The sequence below is a fragment of the Mustela erminea genome, chromosome 5 (assembly GCF_009829155.1).
Source record: "Mustela erminea isolate mMusErm1 chromosome 5, mMusErm1.Pri, whole genome shotgun sequence".
Taxonomy (NCBI): domain Eukaryota; kingdom Metazoa; phylum Chordata; class Mammalia; order Carnivora; family Mustelidae; genus Mustela; species Mustela erminea.
This window is the reverse complement of record NC_045618.1, coordinates 139,428,893-139,444,195: the sequence shown is the minus strand read 5'-3', so window position 1 is coordinate 139,444,195 and position 15,303 is coordinate 139,428,893. Positions and strand designations below refer to the sequence as shown.

The 15,303-nt window shown below is 40.1% G+C and overlaps 1 protein-coding gene across 6 annotated transcripts in view; it reads right to left on the bottom strand.

The window, feature by feature from the left end:
- VRK1 (VRK serine/threonine kinase 1) overlaps positions 1–15,303 on the bottom strand; it is a 74,696-nt gene that overhangs the window by 28,479 nt on the left and 30,914 nt on the right. For 3 of the 6 annotated variants that reach the window (XM_032345217.1, XM_032345215.1, XM_032345216.1), the window contains 3 exons: positions 11,014–11,178; positions 8,264–8,319; positions 44–113 (listed from right to left, as the gene is read on the bottom strand). In XM_032345217.1, coding sequence (XP_032201108.1) covers positions 44–113; positions 8,264–8,319; positions 11,014–11,173 — 286 coding nt within the window. In that variant the 5' untranslated portion in view covers positions 11,174–11,178. Of the gene's footprint in view, positions 1–43; positions 114–8,263; positions 8,320–9,732; positions 9,841–11,013; positions 11,179–13,330; positions 13,666–14,394; positions 14,519–15,303 lie in introns of those variants that run through there. The other 3 variants (XM_032345218.1, XM_032345219.1, XM_032345220.1) reach the window with 3 other exon arrangements.

Here is a 15,303-nt window from a genome sequence, read left to right as displayed (position 1 = left end):
AGTCACTTGAACAAGGTAGACATATGTGTGCTGTGTTCCTTACTTTGCTCTGGTTTGGCAGCTCGCTGGTAGAACTTCAGTTCAGTAAAGAGAGGTCCGTTGTCACTGGGCTCCTTAAAACATAAGAGGTTATTGGCGCTAGCAGTCATTAACATTATGGAGTCATTTTCAATGAAACTTCAAAGAACACTAACGTCAATGTTTCTTTCCAATGTAATTGTGATACTTAAGTTTGTAACTATATTTATGGCACACACTCTTTCAAAACGTTTTAGATATTCTCAGAAGAGTCCGTGAATCTTATATTTTTCTCAAAGTCCATTTCTGTAAGTGATAACATGTTCAAAATCAGATAAACAGCTCCGTCTTTGCAGAAGTTTAAGAAAAATCTTTAAACTCATTTTCATCTTTGTTAAGTTTTCTCTTAAGCAATGATTGGCAACCATGTGAACCAAGGGGCTACCAGATGTTTCTGAGATCCAATAAAATTCCAATACCTGACTTAGCCAATTGGTGGCAAAATCCAACTCTATTCCCTGTTTCTCAGTACAGTTGTATCTAGTTGATCAGGACTGGCAGACACCAACCTTGTCACAAAGGGAATCTTCTGGAACTCCAGAGTCCCGAGCAAGCACCGTGCACTTAGTGGCATCCCTTCCTTGCTGACGCTGATTCCTGCCTTCTTCAAACTAAGGAGCCCCACGATTACCTTCCCACGTGAGAATTCAAAGTCAAGAGGAAACCAGGGCTCGGTAATAACTGTTTCCCACCAACTTTACCGGACTACATTCATTTTACATTTTAAAGGCTACTAACAGTTAAAATGATTTGTAAAGAATTATATATATAGCACAAAAAGGCATGAACAAACAAGAAATATCAGCCTGTTGGGAGTTTTGCGCCTTGTTAAATAGACATGGAAAGATAAAAAAGATATTACAATTTTGTGAACTTCTTAAATAGTAAATTGTATCTGAATCAAAAGTGGTTTGTGGGCACCTGGGTAGCTCAGTGGGTTAAAACCTCTGCCTTCGGCTCAGATCATGATCCCAAGGTCCTGGGATCAAGCCCCACATTGCATCGGCCTCTCTGCTCAGCGGGGAGCCTGTTTCCCTTCCCCCTCTCTCTGCCTGCCTCTCTGCCTACCTATGATCTCGGTCTGTCAAATAAATAAATAAAATCTTTTTTAAAAAAAAAAAAGTGGTTTGTATGTCATGTTGATCATTTCTGTTGGTATTATCTTGCTTATCAAGAACCCAAGGAAAATTCTGAAAAGCAGTGAAACCTTTGAACGAGGAAGCTAACATTTCTAAACTAATTATAGGACTGCTTTTCCTTTAGGAAATATAGGAAGAAAGTTATCTTGGACAGAAGAGCCGTGTACCTGGAGTTGCAAGGTCAGCAGAACGTTAGAAGAAATGACCATGCGGCCCACTAGCTTCAGGAATCCCCAGTTAAAGTGCATATAGGTCAGCCAATCTGCAAGGAACCGGGCAGCAACTAACTAAGAACAAGCAGTCAACAGCAAGCAGGCAACATGCATTACCAACACATGGACCAGAACCTGAAAATAAACGTGCCTTGTTCCAGGTGAGTATACTTGTCAGCCCAGCCTTGAAACAGAATGGTACACAGGGCTTGGCATCTCATCACCTCTTAAGAAATAGAAACTAACCAACACATAAGCTATGAATGCAAGTCCCTCATCTTTGGACTCAGTACCTCAAGCTTCACCATAACCTGTGGCTCATTCCTTGGCATCGATGCTCTCCGGACAGACACCTGCTCCTGCTCAGGACCCAAAGCAGGCCTTCAACAGGAGCAGCAGTCTCAGTGAAAGAAATGAAGAAAGTAGTGGAAATTCAAGAGAAGACGTTTTGGTGAAGTTACTCTCCAAAGGCTAACTTTTAGAATAGCTTATTAATATAATTCAGGTTTGAAAGGGGTTTTCCTAAGACAAATCCTGGCTTATTACCATCAGTATAAAATTCTGATTCATTCCGTTTCAACCTATGTCATATCAACTTTAATTTCCAAGCTTCCCTTTGGGCAATAATTTATTAAACTTATAATAATAAGAATCAACCTATATAAATCAGACTATTATAATGAAAGCCCCACTACAATGAAGGCTCTTTGAGCTCATTTCATACTTTTTTCTAATCCAATAAGGTTCCATTATAACAAAATAAAGGAGCTACTTCCTTGGCATTGCACTCTGGCCAAAGCTCGCTATTTCTGTGGAAGAAAAATACCTTAACTCATAACTAAAATTTTATTAACATATTTCAAATCTAAAATACTTTGCCAACTCTATAATAGCCAAGATTTAGAAAAGAAATTGGGACTGACATTTTAACTAGAATATCACTAAACGTTTCTTTAAGACTTCTAAGTGTCAAAATGAAGATGACAACAGAAAAAAATTAAAATGTGATATATTTCAATGGCACCCTCTAAAAGCAACTGGCTGCCATTTAAAAATGAAGCTGTATAAAGTTTCCCCTTCCTACCAAAAAATTATGATATATGAATTGAAAATTCAGGTCACTTCTCATAAAGTCAGTGAAAGAAATTAAACATCAGTCTGCAAACTTCTTGCCAGGGAACTTTGAAATAAAGACTTTATGTCCATTCAAAGTGACCACGATATAAAGAACTGTTGGGGTACAAGACCCAAAAGTCCACCCTCCCCCTCAGTTCTGCTCTGAGCTCACTGACATGACTGCAAAAGGAGTATAACTGAAAACTAATTTGTTATCAAGGCTGTTAACAAGAAAACACAAGAGTATTTTTTTCTTCTTGCATTATCCAACTTATTACCAATTTCCCATTTCTCGGGGCACATCATCTTTCCTGAGAGAAAATACAGACAGGGTGTCTCAGTTATCTAAAGGCAAAGTATACAAGTTTACCATCTCTGGTGACCTTAGCACCATGGCTCTGAGGCTGCTCCCTAAGTCAATACAGACTAAGGCCCTAAGCAAAACCAGAGCGGTCATTTGGTAGGAGAAAGAAAATACTTAGTATTGTACCTAAACATCTATCTTGAATATGTCTGTCATCACTTCATTTCCAGACCAAATGTAGGAATCTGCAGGTTAACCATCCGAGGTTCTTTCACGGAGCAGGGACCCGTATTAGCAGCACCACGTCTTCTGACAAATCTTCCACCCGAAGGGGAAGCCCTAACAGAAGCACAGGGTACCTGCCATCTCCACTGAAAAGAAAGGATCCCCAAAGGTACACAGGAGCACGCGTGATTCCACGGAAAATAATTAAGGTGCTCTGTGCACCACACTCTACCAGCGGTTCTCAACCTTGAGGCACAAAAGAATCCCCTCGGGAGCTTTACTAAAAATACCAATAACCAGGCTCTGCATTCAGAGATTCTGATTATAGCGCACTACCACTGCGGTATACACTCTACTTCTCAGTAGAGAACCACTGTTTGATTTGATATGCCACTGCATTATTAAGTCTAATTTCACATTAAAAATCAATGTGCCTTCAACTATTTTTTTAAGATTTATTTATTTATTTATCTGAGAGAGAGAGAGAGAGAGAGAGAGAGAGAGAGAACACGCATGCACCAAAGGAGAGGGAGAAGCAGACTCCCAGCTGAGCAGGAAGGCTTATCCGGGCTCCATCCCAGGACCCCTAGATCATGACCTGAGCTGAAGGCAAACACTTAACCAAATGAGCCACCCAGGTGCCCCAGTCTTCCATTATTTTTAAAATAACATTTGCTAAGGTGATTTTCCTCCAAAGATAATATATGTGCTTATGCTAGAAAATTTGGAAATATTTTGCATATTTTCTTCACATATATGGCTATTTTATAAAATCACCTCCATACTACATATAGTTTTGTATTTTGCTTTTTTTTTTCAGTAATCACTTATGAAATGTCCCCAAAGAGTAGTACCCGTTCTTTGTAAACATGATTTTTAATAGACCCTAATGTTTCAAATGACAAATGTTCATAAGCAGTTGATTTTCATCCTGGAAAGAACTGACACTCATTTTACAGGTTTGTGTTTGACAAACCATTTCCACCTTTAATATTATAAAGCTCTGAGAGCAAAGACTTACAGAGTAGTTGTGGACAGAGCTAAGTCACAGCACGTCACAAGTGAAGGCAAATGATGCTACTTGAAAAGACACAGACCACAGATGAAAGTGGGTGGCCCCAAGAAATCAAAAGGTGCTGGGAAATTATGGTTACAAAGTTTTCAGAATTAAGCAGGCATTTATAAACGTCATAAAGAAAACAAGTTTACAACAAGAACAATAAAATAAGTTTACAAAACAAAACAACTTGAAATCCAGCTAAGGAAAAAAACACAAGATTAAAAGCAACTGTGGTCTGGGAAGGATATTAACATCTGAAATGGTAAAAATAAATGTAAACAGAATGAATGCTACTGGAGTTTCAAGGAGTTCAGAGGGGATGAGGATCCGGAAAGGAATCAGCACTAGCAGCTACTGGGCTCTCCCTGAGAGAGAAAAGGAAGCGTCAGTAACACTGATTTGTTTATGGCATTCTTCCAGGATCACAGACAAACTACCGTACTGAAAATGTTACTGAGATATTAAATGCAAAAGAGAAATTGACTGAATATTTATCATTGTCCTCATTACAAAGAGAAGGAGTAATACCAGCCAATGGAAACAGAACTAAATTAGGAGACAGGAGAGATGCAGAGCGCTAAACTAGGTTTGATAACAAAAGCCTTTAAAATTAGAAATAGAGAGTAATTTACTACCTTATTAAGCAGTTAGAAAATACTTGTCCCTACCCATTTTTTTTCATAACTCTGTAAGACAGGTAGTACAAGTGACGTTACATGAAATAACAACTAAAAAATTTAGAATGACCCATAATAAAGAAGAGCATCATCATTCTAAACCAAACCACGGCTGGGAGAACCTCGGGCTCTCCAGAACAAAGACTGTGCCCCACCAGTCCTACCCATAAGGTGCGGCCCTGGGGAGGGCAGCGCAGGTTAGCCAGCTGAAGGTGGTCACAGCCAACCACATGTTTTGAACCTCAAGATTATGAGAAGTCGTAGATATATAAGTGGACTTGCTCTCTTCTCACAATGGAAACTTCTTAAAAATCCTAAGAAGAATGTAGTCTTGCCCCTAGATTTTAATTTTAATCTGTCATATCAAAGGCAAATGCAGATAACATTCTGCGTTTCCATATAAACAATCCAATTTAATAGTAAGAATTTTCCTTCCTCTGATAGAGCAGCAAGTAAATATTTCAAAAGAAATATTAGTCCATAAAGAGAAAGAAAAATCCAAAATGAAAGGGCTTAAAGAAAAGCAAAATGCCAGGACACACCCATCAGGGTATCAGCTTTACTTACAGGCCTGACAGAGTAACTGGGAGCCAATTAGCCCCCTGCTGTAAACAAATGTAAAAATTGGACAAAACAGATGGAATCATTCCTTTCAGACATTAGACAGAACAGGCAGTAGAGACTGTGACCTCTAAAAATTGGGAAACAGGGACGCCTGGGTGGCTCAGTTGGTTAAGCAGCTGCCTTCAACTCAGGTCATGATCCCAGCGTCCTGGGATCGAGTCCCACATCGGGCTCCTTGCTCTGCAGGGAGCCTGCTTCTCCCTCTGACTCTGCCTGCCTCTCTGTCTGCCTGTGTTCGCTTTCCCTCTCTCTTTCTCTGACAAATAAATAAATAAAATATTTTTAAAAATTAAATAAATAAAAATAAAAAATAAAATAAAAATTGGGAAACAAATCAGCGCATGTGGGTGGCCCAGACAGTTGAGCAGCCGACTCTTGGTTTCAGCTCAGGTCGCAATCTCAGGGTCCCGACACTGGGCCCGGAGTCAGGCTCTGCGCTCAGCAAAGAGTCTGCTTGAGACTCTCTCCCTCTGGCCCTGCCTCCCGCTTGCACACACACTCTCTCTCGCTCTTTAAATAAATAAATAACATCTTAAAAAGGCAGGAGGAACCAACACAGTGAGCCCCAGACCAGCCTCCGCTTTCCTCACAGAGGCACAAGGAGTCAAAAGGAGGCGATTCAGGGTTCTGCAGGGCAAAAAGGAGACCAGGCGCCAATAACCCTGATGCCAAAACCAAACAATGAGATTGGACATTTTTAAAATTTAGAAATATTAGATAAAACAAAGACCAATATCCCTCACGATCAAAAATGGAAAATTCCTTAACAAAATACCGGCAATTCAATGCCAGCGTTACGTATAAAGTATCATACATCAGAACTCAGTGGTGTGTATATTAAGAATACAAGTCTTACACTCAAATTACCAGTCGATATTACTGCCACATTAATGGAATGAAGGAGAGAAATCCTATGATCAACCTCAAAAGGTGCACAAAAAGCATTCAACCAACAAACACGCAAACAACAAACGGGGAGAAAATATTCACAATGCACACATCTGGAATAGGACCCACATCCAGAACAACTTTATTACTACTCAATTATAACAAGTAAAACTACCTAGGTCTTTCAAGCAAACAAAAACTGAGAAGGCACTTCACAAAGGAAAATACATGAATGGCCAATAAGCACAATTACTTGGAAAAACTAATCAAAGTGAGCCATCAGGTAAAACTCTGAGACCTTACTATACACACAACATCATGGCGGCTAAACATTCCAAACCAGCCAACAACCACACACTCCAGAGAATCTGAGCAACCAGATCTCTCCTCCGTCAGTGGCGGAGGTACAAAATGGCACAACCACTTGGGAAATCTGTCTGGTACTTTCTTATAGATTTAAATATACACCTTCCCTATAAACCAGCAATTCTTCTTCCAGGTATTTATCCAAGAAAAATAAAAACCCTGTACAAAAACTTTCATAAAAGCTTTATTTATAATAGCCAAAAACTGACAATCAACAGGAAATGGAGAAAAAAAAACTATGTCTATATAATATTCTGACAAGTAAGACTGAATGAGTGACTGATATACCAACCATACCAATGAGCCTATTAAACATTCTGCAGAGCATGAGAAGTCAGAAACAAAAGAGTATACCTGTATAATACCATTTATATGATGTGATCTTCTAGACAAGAATAACTAATCCACAGCACAGAAAAAAAACAAAACAAACAAAACAAAACCCTCAAAGTGTCCCTGAAATAGGGGTCTGACCAAAAAAGGATATAAGAAATCTTTCTGGGTTGACAGAAATGCTGTACATTTTGATACAGGTGGAAGCTCTCCAGGTATATGCACCTGTCAAAAGTATTCAAATTATTTAATATCTATTATAGTTTTCCTTGTAAAATCTATGGCTTAATAAAAAAAGTATTAAAAACAATCACTAAAACAATTCAGATCCAAAAGAGTTAATTCACAAGGGATCAAATATATTCCTCATTTAAAAGAACGTGAAATAAAACAAACCAACACACAAAACTTCAGGATAATTCTGACTTCTGTAGCCCTTAGAAAAAAAGGGCGAATGGGGAACTTACGATAGTAATTTGCCCCAATAACAGACCCTGTTGTCTCTCCTATTATTTAACAAAAACATATTCTTCACACAAGTAAAGAACTTTGAGAGAAGAGTTAGAAATGGAAGTTTGTAAGCAGAAAGATGCATAATATATTCTTAACAAAAAACAGTAGTTAAAATGCCTTTTAGCGCACCAGTGTATAAGCTGTATAAATAGGCTCCTATCAGATGGGATGCTGTTAACCTTTACTCATTACAAACCAATTTCAACATTAGTTGAGCAAAAAGAAGGTTCAAAGTGATCACAATTAAATATATAATTCACTAAAATGGATGTAAAAGGGAAGAAAACTGGGAATAAAATGAAAAAAGATTGACCGAGTGGAAGTTCAGAAGCAAATGCTAGATAAAATACAGTAAAGTTTCATTAAAGTAGTAGGGTCTTGTGGGATGTAAATAAGAAAGTATCTCATCTATTGTAAATACAGTTGAAATGATAAGAATGAGCTGAGTATTTTTATTCTACATTGGTACACCTCCATACTTACGTTCATTTTTTTTCCCCAAATACTAGGATCACTCTAATTTAAAAGAGAGGAAATGAACTTTTTGAATTCAAATTATTTAAAACTATTAAGATACTTTTGTGTCTTATTAAACACTGTTAAAAATGTAGTACCGTATGTTTAATTAATTCTAGTTATCAAAAAGGATATAAAATATCCTTTATCCTTATAAAATAAACACTACACCCATTCAACAAAAAAGAAAGTCAGCTAAAATATTTTCTTACCACTTTTACAACACAAGGTGCATCGCTGCCCACCGATTTTGAAGAATTCATATCAGCTGTTTGAAAAAGTGACATACGTAATATCAGAACAAGAAGTAGCATTACTTTGATTAGTCTGTTACTAACCCTTTGTTAATCTTTAGGTTTGTATATCTACAACTCCTTGAAAGAATAAATTTCAGTTCCCAAGTATGTGTCTCAGCATATCATTACAGTATATTTCATCAATTTGAAGACTTTTTTTTTTTTCATGATTTAACATGTCTGAAATTGGAATGCATTTTTATAATTGCTGGTATCTTCAATCCGATCATCAATTAAGTATGGAAAACTCTGAGTTAAAGATTTCCTTAATTTAAACGTACTCATGGCTTTTGATATGCTAATGTAGGTTGTGAAGTCCAAAGAGGATGGTAACTGATGACATTTCTTAAATTTCACAAACCAGGGAACTTTCCTAAGAAGGGCGGGGCGGAGGGGAGGTAAAAGGAAGCTAAAGTTCCAGAAGCACTAATTTGGGAGAGGAAATTCATCTGTATCGATAGTTCAGGATGTTGGCACTAGAACTTTGAAGTGCCCACCATAACTGTCACATGGCTGTCATTTTATTTCATGCAAATAAAGCACAGGTGCCCTGGAATCAGTATTCCCAGTCAGGAACATAAGACTGCCCACATTCATAAAACACGTATTTTTACCAAGTACCTATGATATGCCAGTTTCTAGGAAACTGACTTAGTAACGAGCAAGGAGATATAATTACTACTCTTATGAAGCTAACATTTCAGTGGTAGGACACAGACCACAATTAAAATATAAAGAATGCTTGATGGTGTAGTAAGTGCTACAGCAGGAAAACGAGGCCGGAAGATGTGCTGCAAGCTCCGAAGAGAAATGTGACAGGGTGTCCCTGGAGCTGACACCCTGTGACAGTGAGGTGACAATGAGGGAATAAGCCACATAAATACCTGGGAAGAACATTCCAGGCAAACCAGCACAAACACCCTGACATGGAAGCCTCTGCAAGTCTGAGGAAAGCAAGGAGGCCAAAGCAGCTGGAGAAAAGTGAGTGAGGTGGAAAGTAACAAGGGACAGATCAGAAAAGCAGCAGGGACCAAACACCAGCATGACAGGTGACATAAGCCTGTCACTATGACTGAGCTGGAGAGCCACGGGAAGGTTCTAAGAAGAGAACTGGCAAGACGAGACTTTGATTTAAGAATTCCTCAGGCTTCTTAGTGGAGAACGGAGTGCAGAGGGCAAGGGCAGAAGCAAGGAGGTCAGCCAGGCTCTGACGAGACATGGTAGCAGTCAAGGTGGTGGGAAGTGGTCACACTGTGGACATATGTTCAAAGAAGAGCCAACAGAATTTGTTGATAAACTGGATAGGAGGGCAAAAGGTAGAAAGGGGGTAAGGAGGGCTCCAGGTTTACAGCCTAAGCACCTGGGAAGAGGAAGTTGCTACTTACTAAGATGGAGGAAGCTGCAGGAAGAGCTGGTGCTTTGGCGAGCCTTACGTCTGAGATGCTTGGTAAACATCCAAGTTCACGTGCAAAAGAGGCAGTTGATATACAAGTCTTGAGTTCAGAAGAACGGCCCAAGTTGGAGAAATAAGTCTGAGAGTCACTGACATCGAAACACTAGTCATTTAAAGCCATGACTCTGGAAGAGCCCCTAGGGTGTGAGTGTACCAGAGAAAAGAAGACACGCTAGGCCCCCGTCCTAAGGCATTCTCCATTAGATGTGAAGAGACAGAGAACGGCAAAGGAAAATAAGAAACCACCAACCAACTGGGAACAGAAGGGTTTTGAAGAAATGGCAGCTACAGTAGTTCAGAGAGAAGAAGGAACACCAAGTCGCAAAAACAACTACCATGGGCAAATGGAAAGGTGTGAGCTCCAAGACACATCGTTCAGAGGCTGATTAGTAACACAGCAAGATTAGAATTTTTTAAATAAGCATTTAGAGTACAAAATAAGGATAGTATCCCAATAATACTGCACAGTTCAAATGAGGAAAGGGGTAAAAGGAAGCTTGATAATTCATTCAAACGTCATGTTATAAAATACGTCAAGCACAAGGAACACAGTAAGAAGAGATGCCCAATTGCTGAGACGGAAAAGTCATTTCAGCACAGCGTGGAAAGGACTGTGAAAGGGCTGACACAAAGGGCCTATAAACTGACAGTCCCTGCCCTAGCCAGAGCTTGGGAAAAATGAAACCAGAGAAGCATCACGTATGGAGATCAAGAGGCAAAGGGCAGCAGAACGGCCAAAGCGCAGACCCTGAGGGCATGTGAGGGACGAAGATTAAAGCTACGGAGGGACCAACGAGAGGGAGGGTCTCTATGCCATTCTCCTGCGTCTGCCACTTTATCCCCAGCGCCGGGGGGCAGGGGAAGAGCCATTCTGGAAATTCAACTAGGCTAGGTCACTCAAGCCACAGCGTGGACAACGGGATGCAAAGGGACAAGACCCAGCAGAGAAGAGTCGAGTCTCTGCCGCGGTGAGGATCCAAATGAGCCTGAAAATGAGCGGCACCAGGACAGGTTTACACAATATCTTTAAAATCTAAAGCACAATACTGCAGATACATCACCTTCTTTTTCTACTGTGACTAAATCAACTAACTTTTTGTCCACTCCTGTGTCATTGATATATTTTTGCCAAATCATACAATATTAAGTTGAATGTAGATCATTAGGAACCTCTCCCAACTGAGAAACTACTTTGAGAATTGGTTACGCTTACCGAGATATATACAACCGAAGCCGCCCTGGCCAACAGGAGCGCCCAGCTTCCACTCCTTCTTCGCCATGTCAGTGATCACCTCCCCAGGGGCAAAGTTTTCCGCAAGTCGTCTCTTTCCAGGGCCCTGTCTTCCAGCTTGAGCGGCTTTTACACGAGGCATTTTCACTATAAAAAGAAAGAAAGCGGCACTCAGAATTACAATCCTCGAAGTGCTGAAAACACTAAGGAAAGCTCTGTGCCACGAAGGCACTGTTCAAATGTGGAAGAGGCCGTACGACACGAGAGCAGCTACTCTATACACAGCCCCCAAGCCATCCTCACATCTCCGTGAAGATCACATCATCATCCCACCTCACAGATGAGGAAATGAAGACTCGGCAAAGCTTAGCAAGCTGTCCAAGGCTCTGTGCCTAGAAGGTGGCAAAGCAACAGTAATCTGCTCTGAGGACTAACCTGCCTCCACAGCCTCAACGCCACGGGCCTTCGTTACAAGTCACCACGGCGGAGGAGAGGACGTTCCCGAACAGCGACGATGGAATGGTGGCTGTGTGGTCATTTGGCTTCACAGAAAAAGGCAAAGCTGGCCACACCCGGCACTCCAGGCTTCCCTTCTCACCCCTACGCCTTTGGCAGTGAATCTGGATTCACCCTTCTCACTCACAGCCAAGTTGAACGTAACATTGAGAGAAAGCAGGGTGTTGTAGTGAAAACTGCCCCAGGCTAGAATCAAAAGCCCCAGATTCCAGGGCAGCTATGACACCAGTTAGTCTGGTGACCGTAACCAAGTCACTTCTCTCTGGGCTTTAACTGCCCTGAGACGTAGCTTACCTCACGGAGAGAAAGCACTGGGGGGTGGGCGAGGGGGGCTCAAACTCTCAGCTCTACAACTACTAAATGAAAAAGATTTAAAACAAACACTCTCGAGGACACCTGGGTGGCTCAGATGATTAAGCACCTGCCTTTGGCACAGGTCATAATCCCAGGGTCCTGGGGATAGGCTCTCTGCTCAGGAGGGAGCCTGCTTCTCTCTGTGCCTCTGCCCCTTCCCTCTCTCGTGCTGTCTCTCACTCTCTCTTTCTCTCTCAAATAAATAATTTGAAACAAATACTTTCTCAGAGGCTATAGCCTGCAACACGTGAAATGGCTCTTCAGGTGAAAGACAGGTTTGTTAAGACCAGACAACTTACAATACGTAAGGTGGTTTGCTTTGGAGCCTGGATACCCTAAGTACATACACACAATACTAGATGCAGATTTTTGTTAGCAAATATCCACCCGCTATCACACCACATACATAAACTCCATACATGCAAATGCTCTTTATTAACTTATTGGGGATTTTTAAATTTAATTTTTCCTATAGAATGCCAATCCTCTTTCATTGTTGAAATCTTCTCTAACAATAATAAATAATAAATAACAAATCTTCAAAATAAATGAGTATGGCTATTATTTCTTCCTATCAAACAGTTCTCTTAATGTGTATTTTTAATCACTGTAAAATCTTCCTGAATGGAGTTTCAGTGTAAACCACAACAGACCAGACTCAATACACCAGACAAGGTGAGTTTTATAGCTATGGTTGTAGACTGAGTGCAAGAAATGACCAAGACCAGAAAAAGAAGAAGAAGAAGAAGAAAAAAAAAAGAACAAACCAAGGCATAGCACTTCTAAATATAAAACAGATGCCTTCTGAATTTACCCCACTGTAACAAATCATCAGAGTAATCTCCTATTTGATGATTTCCTTATAGAAGCCAAGACAATTTAAAATGCGTTTAAAAAAAGAAAAGAAAAAAAACTTTTCCCTCTTTCTGTAACTCAAGAGAGTGACCATACTATCTTTTGGGTTTTACTGGAATTTCTTTCCCAAAGTGACCATATTTCAAGAAATATGCTAGCTCACCTTCCACTCAATATAAACTATAGTCAAGAAAAAGTGTGTTTTTCCTCCAAATTAAGTGGTTAGCTTTTACTCTGAGTTTTATTGCTACAGCCTACTTGTTACAATTAATGCAGTCTGGAAAAACTGTTCCTCCTTCCTGAAAGCAGCCCCACAGAGTCGGCCCTCACTGTGAGTCTGCCGAATCCCTGAACACACCACTGCGTCCAAAATCTCGCTGCCACTGAAGACGGTAGGGCTGGCTTTTCCCACGTCTAATCTCCCTAGATTTCCCCCATAAAGCCAAACAGGACAACTGGAGAGCAGGATTCAAACCCAATGGGCAGCAACCACAACAAAACTAGGCGACACCATTCCCTACAAAACTGCAAAATGGGAGTGGGTGAAGAGGTCGCAGAGAGCAAGATGACCTACATGCTACCGGCAGCGGTAAGGGAAGCAGCAGAAGCAAGGGTGGTGTCTCTGGTGAATTTGAGAATCCCCAAGTGACCCCAAGTCACTTCTCGGAAGCACAGAGAGAACGTAGGAACAGTAGCCAAAGCCGGGAAGGGCCGTGCGCATCCAGCCGTGAGTTCTCCAGCCATGAGCTTGTGTGGGGCTCTGCTGGAGGGGCTGGAGCAGACTGCCCTCCACTGCTCGCAGGACCAACCAGTGGAAAAGCTCTCAGGTCAAAACCTCCCCGGGTGGGTGAGAAAGGGCTGGGAACAGAATCCAAAATGAAAATCACAAAGATAACACAAAGAAAGGAAAAAGAAGGTTCAAATACAAAGGTAGATATGTCAAGTTAGCCTCCATGTTTTGGAACACTACACCAAAACAAAACAGAAGAGGAAGCTCTAGAAAATGGCATAAAGTCAACTTGAATTATACCATCTAGAACAAATTGCACATAAAAGAAAAATAACTGCTTGAAGAACTCAGCAACAGAAAAGGAACAAAACCTAGTCCCATGCAAACTGAATTTTTTTAAAAGTTCCTGCAGAAAAATACATGAAACAGGCTTGCCAAAAAGTTGAGAGCTCTGAACCAATAATTCAATACAAGCTTAAATTTTTTATATAGAAAGATTAACAGATCAGAATTAGAAAAACTCAGACTAAACGGTAGAAGGAAATAACTAGTCACAATCATTTAAGAGAGGAAAACTAAACTAGAAAGAACATCAGACTGAAGGCAACTGAAACACAGTGACTTAACAGAAATAGAAAGTGAAAAGGAAAAAATTCTAAAAATCAAAAAGGGTGGAAAAAGATAAACATTTCAAGAGAAAATCATAGATTCAGAAAGCAGAAAAAGAAAAGCCAGCGAACACATAACAAAGAAAAAGTAAGAGAACAAAATACTAAAAATGCTTTAATCTAAGAAGACTTTCCTAAACTTAAAAAACAAAATAAAAAAGTAAAACTACAAAATGAAAGCTCACATCTCACACCATACACAGAGAAATCAGCCCAGGACAACCCACGCTCTGATACCACCTTGTAAAATTACAGAACTCCACGGAAAAGAAGTATTCTTTGAGCATCCAGGCCAAAAACAGATCTTTTATAAGGAAAATAAATCTGACTGTCATCACTCTGACAGCAACACTTACGCCAGAAAAGAAAGGGGAAGTAACATAGTTAAGACAAAGAAAACAAGAACCGGAAGAGTTTATACGCAGTCAAATTTCAAGTATAAAGACCAGAGCGTTCTCAACATAGAAAAAGGGAATTAAGAATCCATCAGAGAACAAGCCTTAGATATCCGTCACCGTGAGAACTGGTAGTGGGCAGTAAGCAGACACTGATTTGTAGAATGAGACTCAACAAGGACTCTAAGAGGACAGAACACATCATGGGTAGATGCTCTGACGAAGTAGATACAGTACGACTGTAAAAAATGGGAGAACATATGCCCAAAAAACCCAGCTCTCCAATAATCACACTGTAAGTGATACTTGGTTTTGTAAACTAAGGGTACTGTACACATATCTGTGCAATAATACAAGTGAATAATTCCGTGATATTTTAATTCAGTCACCCCCTTGTATCCTTAGAAATCGAGATTCAAATACAAAAGAAAGGGGAAAGAAATGAAAGAAGAGTTAAAGCTAAAGATGTTTTATTCGGAAATATTTTTAATTCAGAAGTTATTTTATCTTTTAAAAAAGCACACATGCACATGCACGCCACGCACACGTGCACACACACACCACTTTCATTTCCTAGCGCGAACCACAAAAAAAGCTTAGAAACAACCAACCAACCTAGTAGTAATGAGTACCTCTAGTAACAAAGTGTATTCTTAAAACTACAGTTTCTTGTAAAAGAAACCAGACTCCTTGAAGAGAGGACTGATTCCAGATGTGAAACCAGAAACGTACAAGACAGACTTGGAACATCTTG